General features: G+C 27.0%; 1 protein-coding gene across 1 annotated transcript in view; it reads left to right on the top strand.

Annotated features, from left to right (window-relative positions):
• LOC129750036 (roundabout homolog 1-like) overlaps positions 1-17,540 on the top strand; it is a 359,217-nt gene that overhangs the window by 91,400 nt on the left and 250,277 nt on the right. The window contains exon 2 of the mRNA XM_055745222.1: positions 1,724-2,724. Within this exon, the coding sequence (XP_055601197.1) occupies positions 2,637-2,724 (88 nt within the window). The 5' untranslated portion in view covers positions 1,724-2,636. The remainder of the gene's footprint in view (positions 1-1,723; positions 2,725-17,540) is intronic.

Here is a 17,540-nt window from a genome sequence, read left to right on the forward strand (position 1 = left end):
AATGAAAATATATTCAAAATTTTTCAAGCTCAATTTGGACCTGAAAAACATGAAAAGATATGTTGGCATGCCAAGAAAAGGACCATGCCAAAATAGGGCTCACTTACCCTAATCAAATTTTTTGCATTATACAAAGCATTGTTAAAAGAACATTTAGTAATTTTTTCGTAGATAATTATTGAAAAATGAGCCGATGACGGAGCACTTTCGAGGATGCCTTTTAGAAAACAGGATTTACGGTGGACAATGTATCTCAGCACAGAATCATCTGAAGTCAAAAAATCAGAGCAAAATATTTTTAATAGATGTTTTTCTGAACCCCAACGTTTTTATTTAACTTAAAAAATTTTCTATGAAATTTTTGTGGCTGTTTGAAGTAAAAACTACGTTTCCGCCATTGTTTATCTGTAAAATCTCCCCAAAGTTCAAAAAAAAAAGGAAAAACGTTGGAGTCTGGTATTTTATATGTAGAAAATATGTTCCAAATTTGAAAAGAATCGGATAAGTAGTTTTCAAATGACAATGTCCACGGACTTTAGAAATATGCTTTCGAGAAAAACGCGTTTGAAGTTTCTGTTCTTGCTTTCTTGCAGTATTAGATAGGAGGAGATAAAAACCTATAATGTCTACAGTTTTGCTTCAATTGACTTGAAAATTTGACACAACATTCTTGGAATGTTTTACAATAAAAAAATAAAAAAATAAAAAATCGATTTTTTGAAAGTGTTAAAACCCAACCCCCCCCCCCCCCCCCTGAAAACTAAAAAAAGTGACAAAAAACCGTCTTTTTTAATGTTGCCTAAAACGAACAGTTTTGCATGATTTTTGTTAAAATCGAACGAGGCCTGTATTGTAATTATTGAAAATAAAAACTGTTGTTATTGAATTTGTAACATTTGAGATACGATTCTATGAATAGCACAAACGCCCCAAGCGAAAAAAACTAGAAATCTTATATTTGATCCGCAATAATTTAATATGACAAAAAGTTTTCTCAAGTTTCCGAGAATATTTGACTTTAATGAGAGTTGTTCCGAACGAAAAATATGCTTTAAAACGTAAAACAGAATAGGTTTATCTGTCTCTAGACGAGAGATGTCTTAATATTTCACATAGAGTTTAAAGAGATCTGTTGAATATGTTAAACAATCATTCTATCTTTTAGGTTTCTGATTCTTCTCTGTAGTAATTTAAGCCCAAATTCCATAACATTTCAAAGTTATCCTCAGCCAACAGTTTCATTATCGACGTTTATTTTTGACTGAGAAAAACTTTCCATCCTTAACGCTCCCAAAGGGAAATAAACCCAACATGCTCCCGGGCGATGAAAATAGGTTAACCAAAATCAATTACCATACAAATGACATCTGTCTGCTCTACAAAACCCCGTCCTCCAGTCTAGCTAGCTGGCTGACAGGAGAAACCCCACTCGAAAAACCAACAATTATTAGCCATCCCCCATTAGCACCATCTGTCTCTAGGCTGGTTTTCGGGAAGAGTTTATACGTTTTTATGATTTTGTTTTTCTCCAAAGATTCAGGAAAACATCACGCGCATTCTTCTTGCTTATGCTCAAGGTGTGCTACCCGGAACAACAATCGTAGAATCGTTTCAAAAACTTTGGTTTACTTCCGTGTTGCATCTGGAGTTGTGTTCCATCCATTGTAAAAATAGTAATCATTTTGACTAAATTGTTTTTCTTTCTCTTTTAATGTTGTTTCAGAGTCGTGTCAGCGCCCAAAAACCGAGAAGGAAACAAAAATAAGGAAGCACCCGACGACTCGAGGAAGTGAAAGGAATTAAAAAGGAGTTGCATTTCAAAATAGAGACTCGGTGGCTGACGATGGAGAAGGAATAAAAGTCCCTCTCTAGCACTGAACAGCAAGACGAAAAACTGAAGGAAGAAGAAGTTCAAAGATGCTGCTTGTCGTAAATTTTAATTGTCGGCCAGGATTACCGCCTTTGGGGAAGAAAAGCTGTAAACTAATTACATAATTGGGGGAATTTACTTTCCTCCCCAGTTTTCCTTTTACTTCCGACTTGGCTCATAGACCGACTGAGACGGTGGTGTGAAAAGGGATTCCTATACACAACAGAGTTTTATTGGACCCGACGGAAAGTTAGGAAGTGAAAAGTCAGGAAAGTGTCTCCTGTGGGAAGGATTTTGTTTTTATGCAAATGTGCGTTCCGATGCCCCCTGTAAAACTATTCTTGGAAGGCACGAGCCAGGGTTAAGAATTGGAAAGGATTGTAAGAGATTTTTCTTTCTGAATCGTTCCGAAAGAAAGTGAGCACGTGCTCGAACCTGCCCTTGGGAGAGTTCAAACAATTACAACGGATAGGACAAAGCTGGCGTCTTAATGGAAATCAGTCATCGTTGTGCTCGGGTAGACAATGAACGTACTCGAGTAAATTGAATGAGATAAAATTTCACTTCCTAGAAGAGCGCGTAACAATCGTTAAGATTTGTTTGATGAAACAACAGGCAAACAGGTGGAAAATTGAAAGGACCAGAGAAGATAAATCTTAGAAGGTCGAAGCAGAATACAAGATTTGTCTATTTTGGAACAAAGGTCGAAACAATTGCAATCGAAAGTATTCTAGCAAACAGTTTATGAAAAACTGAAGTTAAGTCGATGCTTGACAAAATGAGGAAAAACTCAACGTGGTGGAACATTTTTGCGTTCCTGGGAATTGTGACTGCGCATCTAGGCGAAGCAAAAGGTAAGTAATTTCATGCATTCTATAATAATCACCTTACCGATTTTTGTTATCAACTCAGAAAGCAAAACCGTGTTATGGAAAATTTACATTATCAGCTACACTTTTTGGGAATTCTGAACAATTAACGTCTGAACTTAAAAGCATGAACCAACTTTTTCAAATCTAAATTGCAGAAAATAGGAAAATATTACAAAAATAACAAAAATTAAAAAATTTACACAAATGATGCAAATGACGAAAATTAAAAAAATAACAAAAATTAAAATAATTCAAAAATAACAAAAATTAAAAAAAATACAAAAATTACAAAAATTACAAAAATGACAAAAATGACAAAAATGACAAAAATTACAAAAATTACAAAAATTACAAAAATTACAAAAATTACAAAAATTACAAAAAATACAAAAATTACAAAAATTACAAAAATTACAAAAATTACAAAAATTAAAAATTACAAAAATTACAAAAATTACAAAAATTACAAAAATTACAAAAATTACAAAAATTACAAAAAATACAAAAATTACAAAAATTACAAAAATTTCAAAAATTACAAAAATTACAAAAATGACAAAATTACAAAAATTACAAACATAACAAAAATTACAAAAAATACAAAAATTACAAAAATTACAAAAATTACAAAAATTACAAAAATTACAAAAATTACAAAAATTACAAAAATTACAAAAATTACAAAAATTACAAAATAACAAAAATTACAAAAATTACAAAAATTACAAAAATTACATAAATTACAAAAATTACAAAAATTACAAAAATTACAAAAATTACAAAAATGACAAAAATGACAAAAATGACAAAAATTACAAAAATTACAAAAATTACAAAAAATAAAAAAATTACAAAAATTACAAAAATTACAAAAATTACAAAAATTTAAAAACTACAAAAATCACAAAAATTACAAAAATTACAAAAATAACAAAAATTACAAAAATTACAAAAATTACAAAAATTACAAAAATTACAAAAATTACAAAAGTGACAAAAATTACAAAAATTACAAAAATTACAAAAATTACAAAAATTACAAAAATTACAAAAATTACAAAAATTACAAAAATTACAAAAATTACAAAAATTAAAAAATTACAAAAATTACAAAAATTACAAAAATCACAAAAATTACAAAAATTACAAAAATTACAAAAATTACAAAAATTACAAAAATTACAAAAATTACAAAAATTACAAAGATTACAAAAATTACAAAAATTACAAAAATGACAAAAATGACAAAAATTACAAAAATTACAAAAATTACATAAATTACAAAAATTACAAAAATTACAAAAATTACAAAAATTACAAAAATTACAAAAATTACAAAAATTACAAAAATTACAAAAATTACGAAAATTACAAAAATTACAAAAATTACAAAAATTACAAAAATTACAAAAATTACAAAAATTACAAAAATTACAAAAATTACAAAAATTACAAAAATGACAAAATAACAAAAAAAAACAAAAATTACAAAAATTACAAACATTACAAAAATTACAAAAATTACAAAAATAACAAAAATTACAACAAATACAAAAATTAAAAAAAATTACAAAAACTACAAAAATCACAAAAATTACAAAAATTAAAAAAATTACAAAAATTACAAAAATAACAAAAATGACAAAAATTACAAAAAATGACAAACATTTCAAAAATTACAAAAATTACAAAAACTACAAAAATGACAAAATTACAAAAATTAAAAAGGTTACTAAAATTACAAAAATTACAAAAATCACAAAAACTACAAAAATTACAAAAATTACAAAAAATAACAAAAACTACAAAAATCACAAAATTTACCAAAATTACAAAAATTACTAAAATTACTTAAATTACAAAAATAACAAAAATTACAAAAATTACAAAAATGACAAAAATTACAAAAATTACAAAAATTACAAAAATTACAAAAATTACAAAAATTACAAAAAATAACAAAAATGACAAAAATGACAAAATTAACAAAAATTACAAAAATTACAAAAATTACAAAAATTACATAATTACAAAAATTACAAAAATTACAAAAATTACAAAAATTACAAAAATTACAAAAATTACAAAAATTACAAAAATTACAAAAATTACAAAAATTACAAAAATTACAAAAATTACAAAAATTACAAAAATTACAAAAATTACAAAAATTACAAAAATTACAAAAATTACAAAAATAACAAAAATTACAAAAATTACAAAAATTAAAAAAATTACAAAAATTACAAAAATTACAAAAATTACAAAAATTACAAAAATTACAAAAATTACAAAAACTACAAAAATCACAAAAATTACAAAAATTACAAAAATTACAAAAATTACAAAAATTACAAAAATTACAAAAATTACAAAAATTACAAAAATTACAAAAATTACAAAAATTACAAAAATTACAAAAATTACAAAAATTACAAAAATTACAAAAATTACAAAAATTACAAAAATTACAAAAATTACAAAAATCACAAAAATGACAAAAATTACAAAAATTACAAAAATTTAAAAACTACAAAAATCACAAAAATTACAAAAATTACAAAAATTACAAAAATTACAAAAATTACAAAAATTACAAAAATTACAAAAATTACAAAAATTAGAAAAATTACAAAAATTACAAAAATTACAAAAATTACAAAAATTACAAAAATTACAAAAATTACAAAAATTACAAAAATTACAAAAATTACAAAAATTACAAAAATTACAAAAATTACAAAAATTACAAAAATTACAAAAATTACAAAAATTACAAAAATTACAAAAATTACAAAAATTACAAAAATTACAAAAATTACAAAAATTACAAAAATTACAAAAATTACAAAAATTACAAAAATGACAAAATTACAAAAACTGCAAAAATTAAAAAATTACAAAAATTACAAAAATTACAAAAATTACAAAAATTACAAAAATTACAAAAATTACAAAAATTACAAAAATTACAAAAATTACAAAAATTACAAAAATTCCAAAAATTACAAAAATTTAATAAATTACAAAAAATTACAAAAATTACAAAAATTACAAAAATTACAAAAAAAAAAACAAAATTTACAAAAATTAAAAAATTACAAAAATTACAAAAATTACAAAAATTACAAAAATTACAAAAATTACAAAAATTACAAAAATTACAAAAATTACAAAAATTACAAAAATTACAAAAATTACAAAAATTACAAAAATTACAAAAATTAAAAAATTGCAAAAATTACAAAAATAACAAAAATGACAAAATTACAAAAATTACAAAAGTTACCAAAATTACAAAAATTACAAAAATCACAAAAATGACAAAAATTAGAAAAACTACAAAAACTACAAAAGTAACAAGATAACAAAAATAACAAAAAATGGCAAAAATTACAAAAATTACAAAAATTACAAAAACTACAAAAATTACAAAAATTACAAAGATGACAAAAATTACAAAAATTACAAAAATTACAAAAATTACAAAAATTACAATAATTACAAAAAAACAAAAATTACAAAATTTACTAAGATTAAAAAAATTACAAAAATTTCAAAAATTACAAAAATACAAATATTACAAAAATTACAAAAATTACAAAAATTACAAAAATTACAAAAATGACAAAAATTACAAAAAATGACAAAACATACAAATATTTAAAAAATTACAAAAATGACAAAAACAACAAAAGTTACAAAAATTACAAAAATTACAAAAATTACTTAAAAATAACAAAAATTACTAAAAAATAAAAAAATTACAAAAATAACAAAAATTACAAAAATTACAAAAATTTCAAAATTTAAAAAAATTCAAAAATACAAAAATTACAAAAATGACAAACATGATCTAAAATAAAAAATTACAAAAATTATAAAAAAGTACAAAAATTGCAAAACTTACGAAAATAACAAAAATTACAAAAATATCAAGAATTACAAAATCAACAATAATCACAAAAATTGCAAAATTTTCAACAATTACTAAGAATTACCAAAAAAACTAGAAAATTTCAAAAATTTCAAAAATTACAAAAATTAAAACAATTACATAAATTACAAAAATTACAAAAGATACAAAATTACAAAAATTACAAAAATTACAAAAATTACAAAATCTACAAAAATCACGAAAATTACAAAATTTACAAAAACAACAAAAAATACAAAAATTACAAAAGTAACATAAATTTCAAAAATAACAAAAATTACAAAAATTAAAAAAAATAAAGAAAATTACAAATATAACAAAAATAACAAGAATTACAAAAATTACAAAATTAACAAAAATAACAAAAATTTATAAAATAACAAAAGTTACAAAAGTTATAAAAGTAATAAAAATTTCAAAAGTGGCGTATACAGTGAAGTCGAAAAAGGTCACGTGTTTCAAACTAAAAAAAATGACATTTCCAGACAACCACCTTTCCTTCCAGTTTTAAGAGGATAATATTTCACGCTCCGGTAATTGCTATAAATTTGAGTACCAATCCCATCGAACCGGTAAATTATTTTTGAAACTGCACACAGCCCCAGAATATTCCTGGTCCCGGCAAGCTATTGATCGCACTCTGTCGAATGTTTCGAACGCCAAATTTTCTATCCCGACTGTCAGTCACTAAATTTGCTGCCGAAGGAGTGACTGACTGGTCCCTTTCATTGATGAAAACAATCCTTCGTTTTTGCGTCAATTTTAATCATCCCTGCTGCATCTCCGGGGCCACCAGCCAGCCGGGAGAGTTTCAAAAACCATTCATCTGTCCCAATGAAATTCAGTCCGGAGGAAAAGGTTCATTTTTTTTCTCTTGTTTTTTTGAAATCCACCTTCCAAAAGCGAATATCGAATGATGACGACTGCCACCATGGCAATCCTCCGTGAGGGTGGACATTGAATAATATCCAGTGACTGGACGCCGTCGCCCGCCAGAGAAGCCACCCGAAAACTGACAGCGCCATTGAAAGTTAATGAAAGAGAAAAACTTTGAGCGACGCAGTTTTCCAGGGGTGATGGAATTTGGCGGGATAGAGTTTTGTACTGAAAGTTGAAACTATGTAGGAACCATGTCTGGATATGAAATTTATGGAATGTGTTTTCCATTCAAACTAATGCATGTTTCTGAGATGAATGCTACGACCAGTTTGCAGTTCAGGATTGACTATACGTTTGATTTGAAAATTTCACTGTTGTACTCGCTTGAAAATCATTTAAGCTGAAGGTTTGAAAAATAAAATATTTTTTACAACCGAACAAAGATGCGTTCTGGGTAATGAAATGATCTTTATCTTTGATCTCAGGTGACCAATAACATATTGCATTCGACTGAGTCATTTTGGGGTCATTTTCGAATTTTTCAAATCCTGAATCTGAGCTTCGTTTTGGTCCCAAACTCAACCATCATTTTTTGCAGAATTTTAAATTAGGTTAACATGATTCAAATTCACCTTTTAAATATGAATGGGGAAGGTGATTGTTTTGCTCTTAACCAAGTCATATAGTTGTTTTCTAGCCAAATTATCAATTCTGTAAGGGACGTTTTCTGCTAAACAATTTGGTAGAAGACCATCTTTTTGTGTTTCTTGGGATAAACGAGCTAAAACCGAATAAAATCGAGGCATTCCTCGATGAATTTGCACATATATATTTTTCCTCTTTTTGCAATGTTGTGGGTGTTTTTTTTGGAACTGATTCATTTGAAACGGCTCATACGATTAGGTTTCAAGAAGCCAAACTCGTTTTTTTGTTTTTACAATCGTTTGCTTAGTTTAACACTTTTCTCAGAAGAAAAAAGGAGATAGAAAGGGAAATATGAAAATGAAAAGGATTATAGACGAAGATCGTGGGGTGTTATTTAGGCTAAATTTTCCCATCACATTAAATTTTTTTCGTCCAAATACGTAATTTTTCGACCGAGTTTTATCAAGATAATCACTATGGAATATACATACCTGCTTATGTGTTTCAATGAAAAAAAAAAAGGTTTTCTTACTTGATCTTTGTCTAAAAATTGCAAAGATTTTATCTAATTTTTCGAAATTAATAATTTACGAGAATCATGAAATAGCCCGGATTCACTCGACATTACACGCGCAGGAAAAAAAATCTGGCAATCTATGCCAAATAAAACCTCCTTGAATGTCAAAAGAAAAACATACATAAAGTCAACAGGATATAATTCTGTTATCTAGAGAGATACTTTTTTACTAAGTTACTAGATGCTTAAATACTAAGTTTTGGGTTTCGACTACAGGAAATTATTTTCGAAGAATCAATTAATTGGCACAAAATTGATGGTCTCGATCTAGTGTTGAAAGATTGATTATTTTCGTTATGCAAAGCACAACATTAACTTTATTCAAACAAACCAAAAAGCTAAAATTTACTCAAATTACCAGTTCTTTTTAATTCTAAGAAATCAACGATGCGTTTTAAACTGGAACAATGCTTTTCAGATCTATAGATTTGAGATTTTGAAATTGAATCCAAATATACTCAGCATTTCCAATGATCTCATTCGAAAGATCATGAGCGATACCTTCTTCTTATGTATTTTTTTTTCACTCTTAGTTGGAAAATTTAAAAAAAAAATCGCACTTATAATTCAATTTAGATTTTCTCGAGGTAGGGTGATCATAAATTTGAAATTAAAATTGGAAAAAAAATTGAAATAGTTTTTTTTAAACAAATTTGTGTAATTTATGAAAAAAAAAATTATTGTTTCTCAAATTAACAAAATAGCATATTAATTTGGTTTGAGATCTCTCATGGTAGAGTGTTCAATAATAAGTTCACTAAAACATAGCATTTGATTTCGTGCATATCTCTGTAAAAATCACTTTTTTGGAAACATATTTTTTTACGTCTACAAATCAGTAATTGCTAAATCCATTCAAAAAAAAGTGAGGCATTTAAAAGTTTCACAACTTTGCCATTTTTCGAATGAATTGTGGATTTGAAGGGCTTATTTGAAACCTGATCCATTCTTCTAGTTGGTTATTGAAAATGAAAAAAATAATGTAAAATTGGTTGATGAACGGCTTTTCAGTCAATTTTTAAATTCAAAACGATTGTTATTTATTACTGTCCAGACGTTTCGGCTATTTATTGTAGCCTTCTTCAGTGGAAAATAATTGTCAGGTTCGTTTCTTGTCTAGTTTCTATTGTAGCTAACTAGACAAGAAACGAACCTGACAATTATTTTCCACTGAAGAAGGCTACAATAAATAGCCGAAACGTCTGGACAGTAATAAATAACAATCGTTTTGAATTTAAAAATTGACTGAAAAGCCGTTCATCAACCAATTTTACAAAATTTCAACTCAGTCGAATATCAAAAACGAAAAAAATAATATCATGAAAATGATGTCTCCAGAAATTCATCTTTAACTATAAAAGAATTATCTTTCTTTAGTTGGTTTTATTGTGTCTGTGATTGAGGTTTCAACATTCTTAACTCTTAATTGCCCTCCTTGTCCAAAATCTTCAATTGCATAATTGGTTATCTTGAAAATTGGGTTATGAAATTTTTAAACGTCATTTATTTAGAAAATATTTTAGAATCTTGGGAAAATAAAGTATTTTTGCTTTCGATTTGGAATAATGATTTAATTAACTATCTGATTTTCAAAACATTTTTTTCTTTTATAAAAATTTATTCAATTTAAATTTAAAGAGTTTTTTTTCTTAAATTAAATTAAAATTAGACCAGAATGTTTTTCGTAAAATATCAATGATTTAAACCTTAACATTAACAAGTCAACATTTAAGAATTGGATTTATTGATTTTTTTTTTTTGGTTTTGAAAATTATAGTATAGAATTCAAACAAAGATTCTTTTATATTGGTTTTGGAATGGAATGGTAATGGAAAAGCGCCACTGATAAAAAATAATCAAAAAAATTACTTTTAACTTAAAATAAAGGATTTGGAGTCAAAGGGTATTAGTGCAAAAAAAAATCAATTTTGAATAAATAACACTAAAAGGATCACCGTTTCTTCATCTTAAATTTTTGTCAATTTTATATTTAGATATAGTTTTGTAGTTCTTTGATCTAACAAAAACTACAACTCTTTAAAAAAAAATAAAAATCGGGTAAAACGATAAAAGTTTCATGGAATCAATTTATATATACACTTGTTATTTCATAGCTGTGAGGGTAAAGTTGCCTCATTGCCCGGTTTTATCCGGACTTGCTTGTGTATTGGATACAAAATTTAGAAAAGTCCGACACGGCCCTGTGGCCCGCATTTTGTTGAAAAAAAGTCCGAATATTGCCCTGATTTATTCATACTTTTGCAACCCAAAAAAAAAAAAAATAAATTGAGTAACTATTATTTATATTTTTGCGTTTCAAAGCTAAGCTTTTCGAGCAAGTTTTAACAAAATAATCATGATCGATTTTTTCAAAACCTGAAATTTTGTTCAAAATCTTCTTACGTGTTTTGATAATAAAAAAAATAATTCAAGTATTTTCTTTTTTATTTTATGCTGAATAAAAAGGGGTTTTGACAAATTTTTTTCAGATTTTGCTTGAATTACCTGTTGACAATTATGAAATTAAATGCCCGGATTCGCCGGGTTTTAAGAAAAAAATGTCCGGGAAAAATCCTGGTAACTTTATCTAAAGGAATCTGGGTACTTCCTTAATAATTTTTTAAAATTTTAAATTTTTTAAATAAGTGTATGATTTGAACCTTTAAACTTAATATTCATAAGATAAATTAGCTATTATATTTTACATCTAATATTTTTTTTTAAAACGCACGAATCTCACTAACAAGTCAAATTTTTGTTTTGGAAATCCTATATGTGCCCGTTAACTTTCAGACCCGTGGTTTATGTGGGACTGTCAAGTTAAGAATGATTCAATTTACGGTAGTTTTTTTTTCGATTATATCAAGATCAAAAAATTATTGGCATAATTTTGGCAAAAACGGGAATTTAGTGAAACAATTCAAAATCATTTTTTTATGGTCTGAAATTATAACTAATCAATGCTGAGTTTTCATAAATTAGAGTACTAAGGTAACCGAGATAATAATTTAATTTCGAAATAATTTTCTAAACGCAATTTAACGAATTTACCTCGAAGTCAATTTAAATGCTACGTTTAGTAAATCAATGTTTTTGGATGAGAAATTTTACGGTTATTTGTTTGGTAAATTGTTTGCAAACAGCAAGAGAATTGAAAAAAAAAATCGTCATAACCTTTTCCTGGCATTGAAATGATTTCAATGGAATCAGAGGTTAGCACTTAAATCAAAGGTCGCTGGTTTCCGAAGAACTTTTAGCGGTTAAGATAGTTTTCTGATCTTTTAGATGATTTCTAAATCTTTTTTTTATATAAAATGTTGAAAAATTATAAATGTACCAGCATACGCCTGAAATTACCGGGGAGAGAAATCAACAGATGATTGCGACAGCGACACATCCATTGCAATAATGTGCTTATTCAACGCCATTAGCGATGTTCCAACGCCATTAATCTCACATCGAAGTTCAATCGCCATGCGGTTTCCCGATTCCCCTTTTCAGAAATCGGTATTCGAACACACACCAGGTCCCGCGATTTGACATGCTTCAATGAAGGAACATCTCTGTGCCTAGAAGTGGAAATTGAGAAAGAAATAGGAAATATTTTTTATAAATGTTATGTGCGCATATTTTGCGAAGGGAGCATATTGACTAGGGTACTCGAACTGGATGTTTTCCATTAAATTTAGGGGTTAATCATTGAAAAGTGGATTCTGATTTGGTTTAGATTTTAGCTTGCGATTTTTCCTATGCAGGGGAACGATTCGTAAATCAATCGAAAAGTACAGAATCTATATAAGTTGATCGATTCAAAATGTTAAAGCATTTCAACATTTCGATTCCCTTTTAGAATTTTGTTTCGAACTTGAGAACAATGACTTTTGAAAAATCTTATATACGGCTATTAATGTGAAATTATGGTTGAGGTTTGAAACAGGGCTGTGAGACCAAAACCTCTTGCTGATATAAGGAAAAAAAAATACAAAATTTCATTGGTCATCAAGATAATAAAATTTCGTGTCCTGAAAAAGTTACATAATTCTAAATCTGTGGTTGTCTCGAAAACCAAAACAAAACTTAGGTCGCGAAAATACTTTCAGCAGGTTTAACTGTTTCGACATGGTAAGTTGTAAGCTTACAGAGTAGGTAATCCTGTAACCAAGAATGTCTTCGCCAGCGAATCGTCAGATTGATTTCCCAAATCCCTGAATCGTCACAACAGTTATTTACCAGAGCAAAATCCATCCATCCATCCGACTGCTGCTGCTGTTGTTGCTGCAGTTCTAGATTTCCACACTAAATCCCAGCCCGGCTAGAGAGAAACCAGTAAAACGAAGCATCATCGGCAGATGTTAGAATGAACTTTACCAAAAACCTCGCCGTCTCCGTAGGATACGGATAGAGAAACGAAAAAAAATAAATACACGGCGTAATCTCTTTGATAATTAATGTCGTGCAGCTCACCGTCCAACTGGCAGGTTTTTTTTCTCCTTTTTTTTCTTGGTTCACCCGACGAAGAAAATGGTTTTCCTTTAGCCCGTCGATTCAGGTGGCTTATCGGATGCTGCTGATCGGAAAAGTCGCTTGCATAGAACGAACTTGGTTGGTTGAAGTAACTTTCCACGTTCTGAAATGGTCCCTTATAAGGTCTGTAGCGCTTTTATTCCCGTTTGTTGCCTTCAATTGCAGATTGTGAGCATTTTCCACCTTTAATCACCGGGGCACAGTCTCCTGGCAGTTGAATCCGAGATTGGAATCCCCCCATTCTGTTCTCTGGTCTGTCTATCTATGGAACACTAAATCTGTTCAGAGGAAAACGATGAAACTCATGAAAAGTTCATGTAACTGCTACACACTCACATAAACACACACTGGCTTCCCAACTTCATTGAGAAGGCCCACACACATATTTATTGGAGCGAACCTGTTTTTCCTTCAATTAAACTAACTTGGCCGTAACGGAGAATTCATCCCCCCATACTTTGTGTCGTCATTGACTTTCGGTTGCCATTTCTTGACTTTTCCTTTTAAAGGTATCTACTTTTATGTTTCTCAGTAAACCTGTGCTCAAAAGGCAGGGGAAAAACTTCTTCATTAAGGTATCTAGCTAGTGTAGTTAGAACTTGAATGGGACAAATTTACCCCTAGAACACAGGTGAATGCGTCTCTCCCCATACTCGGTTTGTCTAGCGAATGTGTCGTCGTATCTTCCCCAGCTCTGGGGCTTGGAATGGACAACTCAAACAAATACTTTTGATTAAAATTACACCAACTAATCAAGAGATTGCTTATATTTTCCAATTAGGGCGGTCCAGGCTAATTATGAGATGAAATTTGGCCGGGATGCGTTCCCCTTTGAGGTTCGGCTTTCAAAAGGGTCTTTAGCTTGAATGGCTTTCTGAGCAAGATGAAAGAGGCTTAGTTGAAAAAATTGAACTTTTAAAGATTCAATCTTTGCTCCTATCTTTTGAGATCTTGTATCAGACAGCATCTGGAATTGTTTTTCAAAACACGTTTGTTGGATGCCCTCAAATATTCAAAGGTTTTCTCGGTTGATTCAAGACATTTCATCGCTACCTAAAGATTTTGATTAAAAAAAAACAGAGATAGTTCATTTGTCTTTTTGGTCATTTTTGTCATTTTTGTCATTTTTGTCATTTTTGTCTTTTTTGTCATTTTTGTCATTTTCGTCATTTTTGTCATTTTTGTCATTTTTGTCATTTTTGTCATTTTTGTCATTTTTGTCATTTTTGTCATTTTTGTCATTTTTGTCATTTTTGTCATTTTTGTCATTTTTGTCATTTTTGTCATTTTTGTCATTTTTGTCATTTTTGTCATTTTTGTCATTTTTGTCATTTTTGTCATTTTTGTCATTTTCGTCATTTATGTCATTTTTGTCATTTTTGTCATTTTTGTCATTTTTGTCATTTTTGTCATTTTTGTCATTTTTGTCATTTTTGTCATTTTTGTCATTTTTGTCATTTTTGTCACTTTTGTCATTTTTGTCATTTTTGTCATTTTTGCCATTTTTGTCATTTTTGTCATTTTTGTCATTTTTGTCATTTTTGTCATTTTTGTCATTTTTGTCATTTTTGTCATTTTTGTCATTTTTGTCATTTTTGTCATTTTTGTCATTTTTGTCATTTTTGTCATTTTGTCATTTTTGTCATTTTTGTCATTTTTGTCATTTTTGTCATTTTTGTCATTTTTGTCATTTTTGTCATTTTTGTCATTTTTGTCATTTTTGTCATTTTTGCCATTTCTGTCATTTTTGTCATTTTTGTCATTTTTGTCATTTTTGTCATTTTTGTCATTTTTGTCATTTTTGTCATTTTTGTCATTTTTGTCATTTTTGTCATTTTTGTCATTTTTGTCATTTTTGTCATTTTTGTCATTTTTGTCATTTTTGTCATTTTTGTCATTTTTGTCATTTTGTCATTTTTGTCATTTTTGTCATTTTTGTCATTTTTGTCATTTTTGTCATTTTTGTCATTTTTGTCATTTTTGTCATTTTTGTCATTTTTGTCATTTTTGTCATTTTTGTCATTTTTGTCATTTTTGTCATTTTTGTCATTTTTGTCATTTTTGTCATTTTTGTCATTTTTGTCATTTTTGTCATTTTTGTCATTTTTGTCATTTTTGTCATTTTTGTCATTTTTGTCATTTTTGTCATTTTTGTCATTTTTGTCATTTTTGTCATTTTTGTCATTTTTGTCATTTTTGTCATTTTTGTCATTTTTGTCATTTTTGTCATTTTTGTCATATTTGTCATTTTTGTCATTTTTGTCATTTTTGTCATTTTTGTCATTTTTGTCATTTTTGTCATTTTTGTCATTTTTGTCATTTTTGTCATTTTTGTCATTTTTGTCATTTTTGTCATTTTTGTCATTTTTGTCATTTTTGTCATTTTTGTCATTTTTGTCATTTTTGTCATTTTTGTCATTTTTGTCATTTTTGTCATTTTTGTCATTTTTGTCATTTTTGTCATTTTTGTCATTTTTGTCATTTTTGTCAATTTTGTCATTTTTGTCATTTTTGTCATTTTTGTCATTTTTGTCATTTTTGTCATTTTTGTCATTTTTGTCATTTTTGTCATTTTTGTCATTTTTGTCATTTTTGTCATTTTTGTCATTTTTGTCATTTTTGTCATTTTTGTCATTTTTGTCATTTTTGTCATTTTTGTCATTTTTGTCATCTTTGTCATCTTTGTCATTTTTGTAATTTTTGTCATTTTTGTCATTTTTGTCATTTTTGTCATTTTTGTCATTTTTGTCATTTTTGTCATTTTTGTCATTTTTGTCATTTTTGTCATTTTTGTCATTTTTGTCATTTTTGTCATTTTTGTCATTTTTGTCATTTTTGTCATTTTTGTCATTTTTGTCATTTTTGTCATTTTTGTCATTTTTGTCATTTTTGTCATTTTTGTCATTTTTGTCATTTTTGTCATTTTTGTCATTTTTGTCATTTTTGTCATTTTTGTCATTTTTGTCATTTTTGTCATTTTTGTCATTTTTGTCATTTTTGTCATTTTTGTCATTTTTGTCATTTTTGTCATTTTTGTCATTTTTGTCATTTTTGTCATTTTTGTCATTTTTGTCATTTTTGTCATTTTTGTCATTTTGGTCATTTTGGTCATTTTGGTCATTGTTGTCATTTTTGTCATTTTTGTCATTTTTGTCATTTTTGTCATTTTTGTCATTTTTGTCATTTTTGTCATTTTTGTCATTTTTGTCATTTTTGTCATTTTTGTCATTTTTGTCATTTTTGTCATTTTTGTCATTTTTGTCATTTTTGTCATTTTTTGTCATTTTTGTCATTTTTGTCATGTTTGTCATTATTGTCATTTTTGTCATTTTTGTCATTTTTGTCATTTTTGTCATTTTTGTCATTTTTGTCATTTTTGTCATTTTTGTCATTTTTGTCATTTTTGTCATTTTTGTCATTTTTGTCATTTTTGTCATTTTTGTCATTTTTGTCATTTTTGTCATTTTTGTCATTTTTGTCATTTTTGTCATTTTTGTCATTTTTGTCATTTTTGTCATTTTTGTCATTTTTGTCATTTTTGTCATTTTTGTCATTTTTGTCATTTTTGTCATTTTTGTCATTTTTGTCATTTTTGTCATTTTTGTCATTTTTGTCATTTTTGTCATTTTTGTCATTTTTGTCATTTTTGTCATTTTTGTCATTTTTGTCATTTTTGTCATTTTTGTCATTTTTGTCATTTTTGTAATTTTTGTAATTTTTGTCATTTTTGTCATTTTTGTCATTTTTGTCATTTTTGTCATTTTTGTCATTTTTGTCATTTTTGTCATTTTTGTCATTTTTGTCATTTTTATCATTTTTGTCATTTTTGTCATTTTTGTCATTTTTGTCATTTTTTTCATTTTTGTCATTTTTGTCATTTTTGTCATTTTTGTCATTTTTGTCATTTTTGTCATTTTTGTCATTTTTGTCATTTTTGTCATTTTTGTCATTTTTGTCATTTTTGTCATTTTTGTCATTTTTGTCATTTTTGTCATTTTTGTCATTTTTGTCATTTTTGTCATTTTTGTCATTTTTGTCATTTTTGTCATTTTTGTCATTTTTGTCATTTCTGTCATTTTTGTCATTTTTGTCATTTTTGTCATTTCTGTCTTTTTTGTCGTTTTTGTCTGTCATTTTTGTTATTTTTTTTTATTTTCAAATTGTCAAATTGCCAAATTGTAAAGTCGTCAGATCGTCAAGTCGAAAAGTCGTCAAGTCGTCAAGTTATCGTTTCGT

Source organism: Uranotaenia lowii, chromosome 2 (genome assembly GCF_029784155.1).
Source record: "Uranotaenia lowii strain MFRU-FL chromosome 2, ASM2978415v1, whole genome shotgun sequence".
Taxonomy (NCBI): Eukaryota; Metazoa; Arthropoda; class Insecta; order Diptera; family Culicidae; genus Uranotaenia; species Uranotaenia lowii.